This window comes from Melanaphis sacchari, unplaced genomic scaffold (assembly GCF_002803265.2).
Source record: "Melanaphis sacchari strain LSU unplaced genomic scaffold, SCAv2.0 Contig1849_pilon_pilon, whole genome shotgun sequence".
Classification (NCBI taxonomy): Eukaryota; Metazoa; Arthropoda; class Insecta; order Hemiptera; family Aphididae; genus Melanaphis; species Melanaphis sacchari.
The window spans coordinates 1-13,958 of NW_020270880.1; the positions used below are offsets into that span (position 1 = coordinate 1).

General features: G+C 30.6%; 6 protein-coding genes and 1 long non-coding RNA gene across 7 annotated transcripts; 6 read left to right on the forward strand and 1 right to left on the reverse strand.

The window, feature by feature from the left end:
• The first annotated feature begins 333 nt into the window (after positions 1 to 333).
• On the forward strand, positions 334 to 1,556 carry LOC112592666. The gene is made up of 3 exons (XM_025336821.1): positions 334 to 388; positions 489 to 1,360; positions 1,503 to 1,556. Exons 1-3 carry the CDS (start codon positions 334 to 336, stop codon positions 1,554 to 1,556), a joined length of 981 nt encoding a protein of 326 aa, XP_025192606.1.
• Positions 1,557 to 2,497: 941 nt separating this feature from the next.
• Positions 2,498 to 2,902, forward strand: LOC112592669. Its single transcript, XM_025336822.1, has one exon. It carries the CDS (start codon positions 2,498 to 2,500, stop codon positions 2,900 to 2,902), a length of 405 nt encoding a protein of 134 aa, XP_025192607.1.
• Positions 2,903 to 7,491: 4,589 nt separating this feature from the next.
• LOC112592670 lies at positions 7,492 to 8,215 on the forward strand. The gene is made up of 2 exons (XM_025336823.1): positions 7,492 to 7,631; positions 7,687 to 8,215. The coding sequence occupies exons 1-2, from the start codon at positions 7,492 to 7,494 to the stop codon at positions 8,213 to 8,215; spliced, it is 669 nt and encodes a 222-aa protein (XP_025192608.1).
• Positions 8,216 to 8,633: 418 nt separating this feature from the next.
• On the reverse strand, positions 8,634 to 9,063 carry LOC112592671. The gene is made up of 2 exons (XM_025336824.1): positions 8,799 to 9,063; positions 8,634 to 8,716 (listed from the first exon to the last, which is right to left on the reverse strand). Exons 1-2 carry the CDS (start codon positions 9,061 to 9,063, stop codon positions 8,634 to 8,636), a joined length of 348 nt encoding a protein of 115 aa, XP_025192609.1.
• A 953-nt stretch (positions 9,064 to 10,016) lies between these two features.
• LOC112592668 lies at positions 10,017 to 10,976 on the forward strand. The gene is made up of 3 exons (XR_003114564.1): positions 10,017 to 10,223; positions 10,538 to 10,624; positions 10,850 to 10,976. It is a non-coding gene; the product is annotated as an uncharacterized LOC112592668 (long non-coding RNA).
• A 3-nt stretch (positions 10,977 to 10,979) lies between these two features.
• LOC112592672 (52 kDa repressor of the inhibitor of the protein kinase-like) lies at positions 10,980 to 13,205 on the forward strand. The gene is made up of 8 exons (XM_025336826.1): positions 10,980 to 11,095; positions 11,153 to 11,271; positions 11,351 to 11,466; positions 11,566 to 11,925; positions 12,022 to 12,515; positions 12,643 to 12,801; positions 12,882 to 13,077; positions 13,141 to 13,205. Exons 2-8 carry the CDS (start codon positions 11,174 to 11,176, stop codon positions 13,203 to 13,205), a joined length of 1,488 nt encoding a protein of 495 aa, XP_025192611.1. The 5' UTR covers positions 10,980 to 11,095; positions 11,153 to 11,173.
• Positions 13,206 to 13,654, forward strand: LOC112592673 (52 kDa repressor of the inhibitor of the protein kinase-like; the record flags this gene model as incomplete). The annotated part of the gene is made up of 2 exons (XM_025336827.1): positions 13,206 to 13,466; positions 13,541 to 13,654. Coding segments are annotated over 2 exons (375 nt in total), but the record flags the coding sequence as incomplete, so codon positions are not given.
• Between the last annotated feature and the right edge of the window lie 304 nt (positions 13,655 to 13,958).

The following is a 13,958-nucleotide window of genomic DNA, read 5'->3' on the forward strand; positions in this document are numbered from 1 at the left end:
TGGCCCCCCCCCGTAGACTGGTGGATTTTCTATTATATCTATTTTCGGCAGCCGATAAAATGTATTGTTTTGCCGATAGCGTTTCGGCCGTTTCCGTTTTTATCGTTCGCCGTCAAAAAGCTAATCTAATCTAATCGAATATTTAAACTTGTTTGATGCAATAAAATGTCTGGCTGTATGTAGTACCTATCTATTTTATTATTGACGATATTTATTGTGTAATGATAATTTGTTAGTTGACATATAGTTACGATACAATACGCACACAGCCGCTGTAACTGTCGATAATCAACATCAAACGTGTCACGTGTATAGTTGTATTATTTTATTAAAATGTCAAAGCGTAGTGCCGATTTTATGCAAAATTTTCTTAAAAAAAAAAAAATGTGTCATTAAAGACAATGAAATGGTAGACGTCCCAGCTCCCATTTCGTCAAATCAACCTATGAAAAATGTAGACATTGATCCAACATCAAATCAAAACAAAGGTACTGTAGAAGACAATGAAATGGTAGACGACCCAGCTCCTATTTTGTCAAATCAACCTATGAAAAATGTAGACATTGATCCAACATCAAATCAAAACAAAGGTACTGTAGAAAATATAATTATAGATATTGGTATTGCATTAAGTTCAAAATCAACAATTGATGATTTTACTAAAAAACAGTTACTTGAAAATCATTGGAAACCACCAATAGGTTACAATTTTCCTTATTCAAGTCACACAAAAAATGGAATTCTTCGTAAACGATTTTTGAAACAAGAACATATAAATAAATATTTCTGGCTTGTTTTTTCGCCTTCAGAAAGTGGATTATTTTGTGTTTATTGTTCTATTTTTCACAATAAAACTGGTCATGGATTTAATAACCATACTCAATTAAAGTCATTAGTAGTTGAGCCTTTAAAGAAATTCGCTAAGTTATTAGGAAAGGATGGTTACCTTGAAACGCATGATAATAATTTGTACCATAAAAATTCTGTACTGAACGGAAAACAATTTTTAAAATCGTATAATAATCCAGAGCTAGAAGTAGTAAACCAAATAAATTCACAGCGCCTAAAACAAGTTAATGAAAATAGATCTAGACTAAAACCTATAGTTGAAAGTTTGATTTTTCTCGGGCGGCAAAATATTGCTTTACGTGGTCATCGCGATGATGGAAGCGTTAATGATCTATCTGATAACCCATTAGAGAACGAAGGAAATTTTAGAGAGCTTTTAAAGTTTAAGATATTATCTGGAGATATCGTATTGGAAAATCATTTAAAAAATGCTGAAGCAACAGCTACTTATATAAGTAAAACGACTCAAAATACTCTTATTTCGATAATTGGAAATATAATTTTAAAAAATGTATTGAACAAAGTAAATAAAGCAAAATATTTTAGCGTAATTTTCGATGAAACAACTGATATATCTAAAACTTCACAACTGGTTATAGTTTTACGATACGTGTACGACAAAACTATAAATGAAGACTTTATTAGATTTATAGACTGTCATAAAAATAACTACGATCAATCTAGTGTCAATACTGAACCAAAAATGACCGGAGAAATAATAGGAAAAACTGTAATACATATTTTAGAAAATTTAGCTTTACCTATGAATAATTGTGTAGGAATAACTACAGATGGGTGTTCTGTGATGCAATCTGAAAAATACGGTGCAATTAAATTATTACAATCTCAAATGAAATTTGCTGTAAAATGTTCATGTTTTAGTCATGCTCTAAATTTATCAATAATGAAAGGTTGTAAAAAAACATTTGTTAGAAATGCATTTGGAATTATTAAAGAAGTAGTAAGTTTTTTCAATACTTCAGCTAAAAAAAATTTTGTTTTAAAAAATATTTTAAATAGTTCATTAAAGTCTTTATGTGAAACTAGATGGGTCGAAAAACATGATTCCATTATGCAGTTTTCTTCGAATTTGGTTTTAATTATTGAAGCATTAGATAAAATATCTGAATGGAACGATCTTGAAACGTCCTCAAAAGCGTCTATTCTAATAAAATCATTGTCAAGAGCGGAATTTATTTTAACATTAAATCTTATGTCCGATATGTTTTCAATAACTGCACCAATAAGTAGAATTATGCAATCAAAAAGTCAAGATAAATTTTCGGCTTCTACATTAAAAAATAATGTACTTAATGTTTTAAAAGAAAAACGGAAAAACAGCGTTAAAAAATTTTAATTTAATTTTTAATAATAGTAAACAATGCTTGGAAAAAATAGGAATTTTCGACGATATTAAAATCCCAAGAATAACAAAACAAATGACTAAATCCACCAACTAAAAATCCAGAAGATTATTTTCGTATCGTTTTGTTTATTCCATTTTTTAGATGACTTAATTACCGACCTTGAGTACAGATTCGATAAAAAATCAGTGTCAGTGTTTGATTTAGATATAATTTTGCCAACGTTTATTCATAATAAAGACGTTTTTAATAACCAAAAAGAAATCCAAAATAAAATTAACAATATGATGGCACAATTTTGTGAATTAATATCTATTAATTTGAACTTATCGGAAGACCTCGTAAAAAAATATTTCGAAGGAGAGCTTCAATTATGGCATACATATTGGACAAATGAAAAAGAAATTCCAAAAACATCATTAGAAGCTTTTGAAAGATGTGATTCCGAAACCTTTCCAATTATTTATAATTGTTTTCTTATACTCCTGACATTACCAGCCACTTCAGCAACTGCGGAACGAAATTTTTCTTCTCTTCGCCGACTAAAAACTTGGATGCGATCAAGAATATCCGAAGAACGCTTAAATGGACTTGCATTACTTAACTGTTATAGAAATATTAGTATTGACTCTGAAGAAGTAATTGACGAATTTGCCAAATCTAAAAGACGAATGGATTTTGTTCTGTGATCATTTTTTAATATTTATTATATTTTATTATTAATTATTATTTATTATATATTACGTGTCATTATTAATTAAACAATTTATATTACTTATCTAATTATTTAAAAGACGAAATGATTTTGTTCAGTGATCATTTATTATTAATTATCTAATAATTTTATATATTTTATTGTACTGATAAACTGGGATTTAAATAATAATATTTATCTATTAGCTTACATGGTATGTACAATGTTTTTATAATACTTAGGCCGAAATTTTATTTAAGATGCCCCCCCCCCCCCGTAAATATGTTTTAGATCCGCGCCTGTTCGGTTGTACCAAACCAACCACCCAGATAACACCGCTCACGCAGGCGCTGCTATCTATGTGAGATCTTCTCTCGCATCGCATCCACTCCCGGAATTCCAAACATACTATATACAATCATGTGCAGTATCCTTAATAGTCAACAACATACCTCTCTCACTAGCAGCCATTTACTGTCCTCCTAAACATAAAATATCCTCCGAACAGTTTAACCTTTACTTTAATACTCTTGGCCACAACTTTATAGTCGGTGGTGACATAAACGCCAAACATATCCATTGAGGATGCCGGGTCTCAAATCCTCGAGGTACTTCGCTCTTGCATAGTATATCAACCAAAAACCTAAAAGTCATCTCTCCTCCAAACCCCACATACTGGCCAACATCTCCTAGAAAACGGCCAGATATATTAGACATATTTGTAACAAAAATTCCAAACACACTCTACTCTTCAATTGTAAACACTTGTGCCCCATGCTCGGATCACTCCCCCGTATTACTTTCAATAGACTGTCAGCCTCTACCTAATCAGTATAAACCGCCACCGCTACATAATAACATCAACTGGGATAGTTTTCATAAATTAATCTTACAAAAAACCAGTCTAAAAGTCTGCCTAAAAACAAACAACGACATTGACGAAGCTGTGAATCTTCTCACATCCATTATACAAGATTCAGCATGGGAATCAGCAAAACCATCGCAACCACTCATATCCAACACAATTCTTCCTTTATATATTCGCAACCTCATATCACTAAAACGTCGTGCTCGCTACTAATGGCAAAGAACAAATTATCCCTCCGACAAATCCCAATACAATGCGCTTACACAAAAACTAAAACGGACCATGGCTAACTACAGAAATGAGTCCTATACAAAACACTTAGAATCACTCACGACAAAAGACGGTTCTCTCTGGAAGGCTACCAAAAACCTTCTTCGTATACGTAATCCTCCAGCTATACTGCGAAACACTAATGGAAATTGGGTACACTCTAATGAGGACAAAGCTAGCATATTTGCAAACTACCTCGCTGAAACCTTTCAACCTCATAATAGCATTCTCCTTCCAGAAAAAATTAACATAGTTGAACAATTTCTCAACTCACCATTACAAATGTCCCTCCAGCCAAAACATACCTCTCCTGCTGAAGTCCAATACACCATATCCAAACTCCCACGAAAAAAGGTCCCCCGGTTACGATCTAATAACTTCAGAAATACTAAAACAACTTCCGCAAAAAGTTATCGTTCTAATAACCTATATATTTAACTCAATGCTCCGACTATCCTACTTCCCTATTTTATGGAAATACTCCTCTATCATACCTTACTATTCAATATTTTCCTTTATGACCAACCCACACTACCCACGAGTCTCATAGCTGACTTTGCTGACGACAAAGCACTAATAGTCACCAACCATGATCCTTCTGTTGCTTCGGCACTCATCCAAGAATATCTCTCACTTCTCGAAAAATGGTATAAGGAGTGGGGAGTCAAAATAAATGAATCAAAATCGACCCACTGTACCTTCACCCTTAGAAAGGGAAAATGCCCACCTATCACCCTTAACGAGCATACTCTGCCAATCGCAGCGAGCACTCGCTATCTAGGCATTATTATTGACCAACGACTCACCTGGTTTCCTCATCTCCGTGACAAACTACTATCCTTAAATAACCGTTTCCGTCTTCTCCGCTCTCTTCTAAATTCCAGCCATATAAGCTTACCTACCAAGCAACTAATATACAAACTTTACCTCAAACCAATATGGACGTACGGAATCCAGTTATGGGGTTCCGCAAATATCTCAAACATTAACCGCATACAGCGCTTCCAATCCAAAACCCTTCGTGCTATTACAAAAGCACCCTTTTACGTATCTAACCAGTCCTTACATAATGACCTTGCCATCCCACCCATCCTTGACGTAGCCAGAACCTATTACAGGCGATTCAATTTAAATGTTCAAAATCACACCAATCCCTTAATCAAAGGTCTTGCATCAGCAAATATACCTAATAACCCAAGGAAAAGATTAAAAAGGCGGTGGTGTCGGGACCTGCTAATCTAAAAACTTAAATTGTAATATAATACTATTGTAAACCCATATACTCATGTACATAAGTAACTGTCAAAGTGCCTATAGTGAAAGGTTTCTTTAATCTGTGTTTCACCCAAGCCATTACTTTTCTTTTGATCACTTTTGCTCATTGTTCTATTATGTAACAGATTGTAAATTATATAATTAAAAAAAAAAAAAAAAATTTTCGATTGTTTGGGACACTAAACCTATCGGCCCGCGTCGCAACTATTCTTCGTTTTATATTATAAAGTGCCTTACACACCACGCGTTTTCGACGCGGCGTTTTAGAGCGTTTTAGACGCAGCGTTCGAATGCCAAAAATCAAACACGCATCAATATTTGGCTATGTCCGAACGCTTCGAAACGCGCTGGTTTAATTTCAAGCGTTTTGGGCGCGGCAATATCTAAAATTAAACACTGTATTTCCTATATTGTAACTAGGCGTTTGCGACGTCGCGTTTTGCAGCGTTTCTATTTATAATCAGTTTATTTAGTTACCAGACGTCCAGACGTAGACAAATTAGTTAGTCTGTGTAGTCAGTCGGTAATAACACTATAATAAATTATATTAAAAATTAAAATGTACAACACTGAAGATTTTATATTAGAAATATATAAAAATGAAGAATTGTGGAATACAAGTAAGAACTTAATTTTTTTAAAGTGATGCATTTCATACCTACTTATATATTAATAATAATATATCACTATATTCATCATAGAGTTGGCGTCATATCATGACAGAAATAAAATACACGTTGGCTGGACAGTTGTGGGAAAAGCACTTATTGAGAATTTTGATGATTTGACAGAAAAATAAAAACAAGCTAAAAGTAAGTAAAATATTATAGGTATGTTTTATGGTTGCGTTATTAACTTACACAAAAAAAAAGGTTTGATTCAGGTTTAGAACACAATTATTGTTATGGACTAATATTGAATACTTTTATTATTAAGTAATAAGTTACATAGTAGGTGCATGTGCGTGTTCTTATAAAAATCTAAAATCTTAAGACAAAAAATCAATTAAACACTAATAAATATAACTAAGTTATAATATATAAGTACATAAAATAATATAAATATTCATATTTTATAATGCCTACATAAAAAACCAAACTTGGTTATTATTAAGTTATAGCTTAAAATACTAATTTCCAGGTATATTGTATAAATATTTATTAAATTAAATAAATTAAGCAATCACCCTATTTTGCCAAGCAAAGGAATGGTTAGGATTATTTACATAGTTTACAAAATACTCCCTTATATTTTTAGCGTCGCTTGATGAATAATTACCAACTACTTTTTTTTCATTTATTGACAATTATTATTAACGTGTCTTCGATATTGAAATTATCTTTTCGCCGGACATAATTATGCAATACGCAGCAAGCTTTTGTTATTAGTACTGCAAACTCAGGTTCTACCAATAAGCTAGTATGAAGGACCCTCCATTTGTTTGTCAGTATACCAAACGTGCATTCAATATATTGTCTAGCTCTTGATAGGCGATAATCAAAAATACGTCTCTGGTCATTTAAGCTTCTGCCGGGAAATGGCCGTAATAAATTTTTACATAGGGCAAAAGCCTCATCTCCCTCTAAAACAAATGGCTGTGGGTCACCATTTTCGTCTCCAGGCAACTGGTTATTAGGAGGAAAATTGACTTTGCCAGAATATAATTTTTTCCCGAAAGTCGAACGTTTTAAAATATTACAATCACTCTCTTTGCCATACGAGCCGATATCGATTACGCGGAAACAATAATTTGAATCACTAACGGCTAACAATATAATTGAAAAAAAATGTTTATGACTATAGTATAAAGTTCCGCTTTTTTTTAGGACATTGTAGCCTAATGTGTTTGCCATCTATTGCGCTCACTGTATTGGGGAAACTACTGTTTTCATAAAAACCGGCAGCTATGTCACACCATTCTTTTATGGTTGGAGGAGCCATTTCCATGGGGTATAAAATATCCCATAATATGCCACAAGTCTCTTTTATAATATTGCGTATTGTCGATACACCCATTAAAAAGTCAAAGTGGAGTGCCGAAAAGTTAGTTCCGGTTGCTAAAAAAAAAAAAGGAGAACTTTATTGTTAAATTTCTAAGTTGAACTAAAATTTTTTTATTTTTTTTTCATTTTTTTTTAAGTAATATATTTTGTATACTCATAGTTTCTGAAATGAAAATAAAATGGAAAAATTTAAAAGATAACTACAGAAGAAAATGTACAAATAAGTCGGGTCAGGCCGCCACTAACGAAAAGCCATATGTCTATGCAAAAGTTTTGGAGTTTCTTCGGCCTACGATAGAAAATAGAAAGTAATTATGTCAAGTTATATTATTTTTTACTTAATATGTCTACTTATTTTCATAGAACTCAAAATAACATAATGAGTGAATCAGAAGAAGACGAAGTTGAAAGTGAAGGTGATGAAATATTCGTGGTAGGGCAAGATATAAATGAAGAAAGCTTGCTGAAAAAAAGTTTTTCTCATACACAGGAAATGACAAAAATAAAAAGAACAAAAAAATCTCAGGTAAATGAGATAAAAGAAGTCAAAGAGGTTGATCTTATACATTTTTTAAAAAATCGTCCAAAAGAGGTAGAAGATCCCGATAAGTTGTTTTTACTATCTTTAACGCCTCTTATTAAAGATTTCACTAGTGATCAAAAGACTCAACTGTACATTGAATTTTTGAATGCTATACAAAAAATTAAAAACACTTCTCAACATCAATTTTCTTTTCAAAGAAATCAAATGCCATCATTAACACCTCATAATCAAAATAATACATTTACTCAGCCTCAGCTCTACTCATTAGGCACTACTCACCCTATAGTACAATTACCACTAAATACTCAAAATAATAATCATCAAACATCAAGCCCTGTCTATTATTAAAGACCAATATCTTCAACTCCACATATGGATTATTATAATTATAATTATAACTCTCCATGCCTATCAGAAACACAAAATTCTAATTCTTCGCACTTTTCCCAAGATACAACATCCGACTCAATATAAAAAACATTACAGTATCTCATTTACATAATATAATGTTATTTTTTAAACTAGTTGTTATAAAAAAAAAAATCATAAAAATATTGCTTACCTATTATTTATCTTAATTTAACTGGCAATCTTATAAATTTTCATTTTAATTAATATTGATATTGTATTAGTAACACAACGAGAAGTTAAAAAGGTATTTGATTTTTTTTTTTTTCATTGCAATACTATGTTATTATCATTTTTATTTTACATCATTATACTCTGTTTTTATTGATATTAAAAAGTATTGTTTTGTATATATAATTTACCTTAATTTAGCGGCTAATCTTTCTTCTGGAGGAATTGTAAGGCGGAACACTGTATTTTGCTTTCTTACATGTTCTCCGACAGTAGTTAACTATAGTAATATAATTGATTAAATGTATATGAATTAAAATGTTTCTTAACTTTTATTAATTATTGAAATATTTTAAAGTTAACAAGTTATCAAATGATGAAACGGACATACGAAAATCTTTGAAGAATTCTTCTGGATACTGCCTCAATACAGAAAAAGTAACTTTAAATTGACCTTCCTGAGGCCTTTTAAGGTTTAGTGGGTGCACCCACCATCGACGATTAGTTACTATTTTTTTTCTCTCCTTACATTGTTGCATTCTTTTATACAATTCATAAACTAAGCAAGCTGCTTCCACATCATCTAATGTATTTATATCTAATCCGTTTAACGCCATTTAAAATAAATTAATTAACAAAAACGTTGTACGATGTTTACACGAGTACGTTTACAATAACGTAAAATTAACGTCTAAATAACGTTAGTACCGTACGTTAGTAACGTTAAATACCAAATGACATTTTGGACAACGAAATTAGGTTGTATGCCATTCCCGGGTGTACGCTACCAATAATGTTTGTTTCAAAAACAAGTTGTCAAAACGCGTACGCTAGCGTCTAAAACGCATGGTGTGTAACCAGCTTAAGACTAGCACCGGTGAACAGGGGCGTAATTAGGGGGGGGATTAGGGGGATGGATCCCCCCCAAAACTTTTTTGTATGTTTTTTTTTTTTTATTATAGTGATGGTACTATGATTATTATAAATTATGATTATTATTATTATTACGATTACTTTTATTATTATTATTATTATTATTATTACGATTACTTTTATTATTATATGATACTTCAACGCGGCCTACGTTAATCCCGACAGACCGACCGTTTGTATACTTGTATTTCCGATTCTTAAAATAAAACATGCGGGTTGTTGTCGAGAGCCGGAGAGCACACGTGCGCTAGCGCGCATTGACAAGTATACAAATGCCAATGCACAATAGAACCCTGAACAGTGAACCATACTTTTTTCTAATGGGAAGTATTTTCTTTGATTATATTATATAATACAACCATTACAACCGTATACGAGTTTCGTATTTAATCGTTTATTGTCAGTTGTCACTAGTAGCCAGTTGTAGGTACTAGGTGGTAAATAGTAAACACTAAACAGTAAATGGTAATGGTAATACTTGTTGTACATATTATTCATATGAAATATTCTTTTTGATTATTCAAACGTTATTACGTTAAGTTATATGATGGAACAAAAAAGGAAAAACACTTTTGCATCTTATTTTGTCAAAAAAAACAATTCATGTGATAAAATTGTAGTTGATGATCATACCAAGGTGAGAATGACTAAATTATACCTACTCAATAATCTATTTTCTAATTGCTTGGATGTGATTATTATTTATTAGATTAATGAATGTTTTTTCCAGGAAATTACTAAAAACACAGAAAGTGAATCTAAGATTAATGAATGTGTTACCCAAGAAGTTATTAAAAACACAGAAAATGAATCTAAGTTGATACATGATACTTCTTTAAATAAGGTAAGAATTTAATAACAATTAATGCAATTAATATACTTAGGTAATACAATATTGACATATTGTAGTACAAGTACATTATCAATTAAATTATTCAAATTGAGACTGTATGTATGAGTATGAGCTTATATGAGTTAGGTATTGTCTACTGGTGTCTGGCTTACAAATGTAACAAATACATTTTTGACTTTATATTTATTATTTGATTTAGAAATTTGTACTTTAATTTGAAAATGTAATTATTGCACATTCATACCTATGTAGTATGTAATAAGTAATAACCTATTTATTTGTATTGTACATTACATATTTTTAAGATTGACAGCTTAAACACACTTCATCGCTTCAATGATATTGGTTACTTTGTGAACCAAATTTATTTGTCTGATGCTGATAAATATTTAGTAAGCTTGCTTTAAAATTCTCTAAAAAATTAAAACTACTAGGTAGTCTTTAATAAAAAAAAATAATTACACAAATATAAACAGTTACAATTTTATTTTATTATATTATAATATAATAAATAATATAATAAATAATATATAATTTTATTTTATTATATTATAATAAAATAAAATTGTAAATGTTTATATAATAATGTTTATATTATAAGCGTCTTATTTTTGTAGATACTTACAAATTTGTGGGTACCACCTTCAAATTATACTTTTCCATTGAGTCAAAAAAATGAAAAGCGTAAGCTGCGATTTCAATTTAAATGGCTTTTGGAATTTAATTGGTTAGCTTACTCAGAAGCGAAAGGTGGAGCATTTTGCAAGTATTGCACGATTTTTGTAAAAGTTGGTGGAAAAAATAGGCAACCTTTAGGAAATTTTGTGAAAACACTTTTTGATGCATGGAAAAAGGCAAAACAGGTTATTATCTTATTTCATTTATACTTGTCATAAAAATAAAATATGCATTACATTTAGGCCTTTCGTGAACATTCAGAAATGATCTACTATACATCCTCTACTCTGGATGCAGATCATTTTTTAAAGGTGTACTCCAAACTTGAACCAACAATAATAAACCGATTGGATTCTAGTAGGTATGTCATATCATTTAATTGATGATAATTGATGATGTACCTATAGATAATTAATTATATTTGTAAATGTCTAAATTAGAGTAGAGCAAATCAAAGAAAATAGAAAATGTCTTATTCCCATAATTGAATGTATTATTTTATGTGGCCGCCAGGAAATTGCCTTACGAGGTCATAGGGATGCTGGCAATATTTTTAGTTAGTAAATTTTATCTAAGATTATTAATAATATTAATAACCCTGTATGTTTCAGTTTGAATATGTTAATTTTATTTTTATTTTTAAATTGTATTACAGCTCATGACACATCTAATCAGGGAAACTTCAGGTCAATTTTGTTGTATAGAAGTAACGGTGATGAACATTTAACCAGCATACTTCAAACACCTGGTCGTAATAAATATATTACACCACAAATACAAAACGAAATTATTTCATCTTGTGGAAATATAATATTACAAACCATCGTAAAAAAAGTTAATGACTCTCAGTGCTTCTCAGTTTTAGCTGATGAAACCACAGATATATCTGTGACTGAACAGCTTGCTCTGTGTGTTAGGTATATTGATAAAGAAAACAATGTTAATGAAAGCTTTCTTAAGTTCATTCAAGTGCATAGCTTATCTGGAAAAAACTTGGCAGATTCTATTTTGAATGGTAAATTGTATTTGGGATTTGAGTTCATAGTATACCTATTACCTACTTAATGTTCTAATTTACTAAAATGTTACTGTTTTACAATTTTATATATAGGTTTAATAAGTTGTGGAATAGATTGTGATTTTTTGTATGGGCAGGGTTATGACGGAGCAAGTAACATGTCTGGTCAATTTCAGGGTGTACAAGCACATATAAGATCCAAATACCCTAAAGCACTTTATGTGCATTGTGCAGCCCACTCTCTAAATTTAGCAGTTTCAACTGCTAGTAATATTAAGTCAGTTAGAAACTGCTTAGGAATTATTGAAAAATTATATGTATTTTTCAATACTCCGAAACGAAATGCAGTACTTTTGTCAGCTATTGAAAATAGCAATACTGATCAAAAAGTTAAGACACTTAAAAGGTTATGTGCAACGCGCTGGGTACAGCGGTATGATTCTGTTCATGATTTTATTGAACTTTTTGAATTTTTAGTAAACGCTTTAGAGTGTATAACTGAATGGAATGATTCTTCAGCTACAGATGCAACATTACTTTTAAAATCATTTGACTCAGAATTCATTATTTCTGTTAATATTGTTCAGGTAAAAAAAAAAAATATTTTATTTATAAGTATTTAAAATGAGACATTATTTTGGTAGTTTAACCTTGGTACCTAACTTTATAATAAAATAAGCTTTAAATTAATTTTATTTTTCATGATTTTTTTAGCTTATGTTTTCATTCGGATTACCCTTATGTAAACAATTGCAAAAAATAAATATTGATTTAAAGGAAGCTATCAATTTAGCACAAGACACTGTTGATGAATTGAAGACAATTAGAAATAATTGTGATGATGAATTTAATAACATATTTTCAAAAGCAAAGGTAAATATACAATATACAGCGCATTTGTTTAATGTTTATGGTATCTACTATGTGTTTTATTTTATAATCGTTTTTTATAGAAAATGGCTGATAAGGTAGAGGTAGAGTTAAAATATAAAAGATTGGGGAAAAGACAAACCAATCGAGCTAACCCATTAACTGATCAAACCATAAGTGTAAATGATTATTTTAAAATAACTGTGTTTATTTCATACATTGATTTTTTTATAAGTCAATTAACTGAGCGATTTTTATCACATTCCAAAGTATTTAATGGTAAAAAAAAATTCTAAAATATTTTTGAAATTGTAAATTTACTAATAATATTTTTTTTATCAGGTTTTGGATGTTTGTTTTCAAGTAATGAGCATTTCACAGAAGATGATCAATTACATTTTACGTAGTTAGTTGAATTTTATTCTCCTCAGGTAGACAAAAATAATTCATTAACAGAGTTAAGACTTTGGCGAACAAAACTCAGGAGAACTAGCTGTATACCTAAAACTGGGATTGATGCACTTACAGAATGCAACAAAGAGATATACCCTAACATTTATTTATTATTAAAAATATTGTGTACATTACCCGTATCTACCACTACTCCTAAACGTATGTTTTCAGCTCTAAAAAGAGTTAAAACATACCTACGGAATACTATGACTGAAGTAAGTAGCTCTTAAAATTTGATTTATATTTCAAATTAATAATACTGACAATTAATTATTTAAATCATTTTTAGGATAGGTTAAATGGGTTAAGTATGTTGGCGGTCCATAGAGACATTAAAGTTAGTCCTGAAGATGTATTAGATGATATTGCTAAAAGACCAAGACAATTGGATCTAGTTTTGTAAAATTATTCAAGCTACCTAAAAATATCATAAATACTTAAATTGTATATTGTATAATATATTAATATAGTTATAAAATAAATAATTTTCTAATAAATTGTATTTTTTAATAACTATAATAAAAAAAAATTTGTTCTGGTGGGGTGAGGGGGGGGGTTACTGTATGAGGTGTACAGATAATGCTAAAACCTATTATCCCCCCCCAAACCAAATTCCTAATTACGCCACTGCCGGTGAAACTCGCTGTATGTGGAATACCCTAGGTCGGTAAAACTCGCTGTATGTGAATACCCTAGGTCGGTAAAAC

Bases quoted from the DNA above. Each gene is read 5' to 3' on its own strand.
- LOC112592670 (XM_025336823.1), top strand. From the start codon at position 7,492: ATGAAAATAAAATGGAAAAATTTAAAAGATAACTACAGAAGAAAATGT. The intron at 7,632-7,686 runs GTAATTATGTCA...TTATTTTCATAG, and splicing joins CCTACGATAGAAAATAGAAA to AACTCAAAATAACATAATGA.
- LOC112592669 (XM_025336822.1), top strand. From the start codon at position 2,498: ATGATGGCACAATTTTGTGAATTAATATCTATTAATTTGAACTTATCG.
- LOC112592671 (XM_025336824.1), bottom strand. From the start codon at position 9,063: ATGGCGTTAAACGGATTAGATATAAATACATTAGATGATGTGGAAGCA. The intron at 8,717-8,798 runs AATATTTCAATA...AGTTAACTACTG, and splicing joins TGATAACTTGTTAACTTTAA to TCGGAGAACATGTAAGAAAG.
- LOC112592666 (XM_025336821.1), top strand. From the start codon at position 334: ATGTCAAAGCGTAGTGCCGATTTTATGCAAAATTTTCTTAAAAAAAAA. The intron at 389-488 runs GTCATTAAAGAC...ATCAAAACAAAG, and splicing joins TCTTAAAAAAAAAAAAATGT to GTACTGTAGAAGACAATGAA. The intron at 1,361-1,502 runs GTATTGAACAAA...TTAGATTTATAG, and splicing joins GAAATATAATTTTAAAAAAT to ACTGTCATAAAAATAACTAC.
- LOC112592672 (XM_025336826.1), top strand. From the start codon at position 11,174: ATGATCTACTATACATCCTCTACTCTGGATGCAGATCATTTTTTAAAG. The intron at 11,926-12,021 runs GTAAATTGTATT...TTTTATATATAG, and splicing joins GGCAGATTCTATTTTGAATG to GTTTAATAAGTTGTGGAATA. The intron at 12,516-12,642 runs GTAAAAAAAAAA...TGATTTTTTTAG, and splicing joins TTTCTGTTAATATTGTTCAG to CTTATGTTTTCATTCGGATT.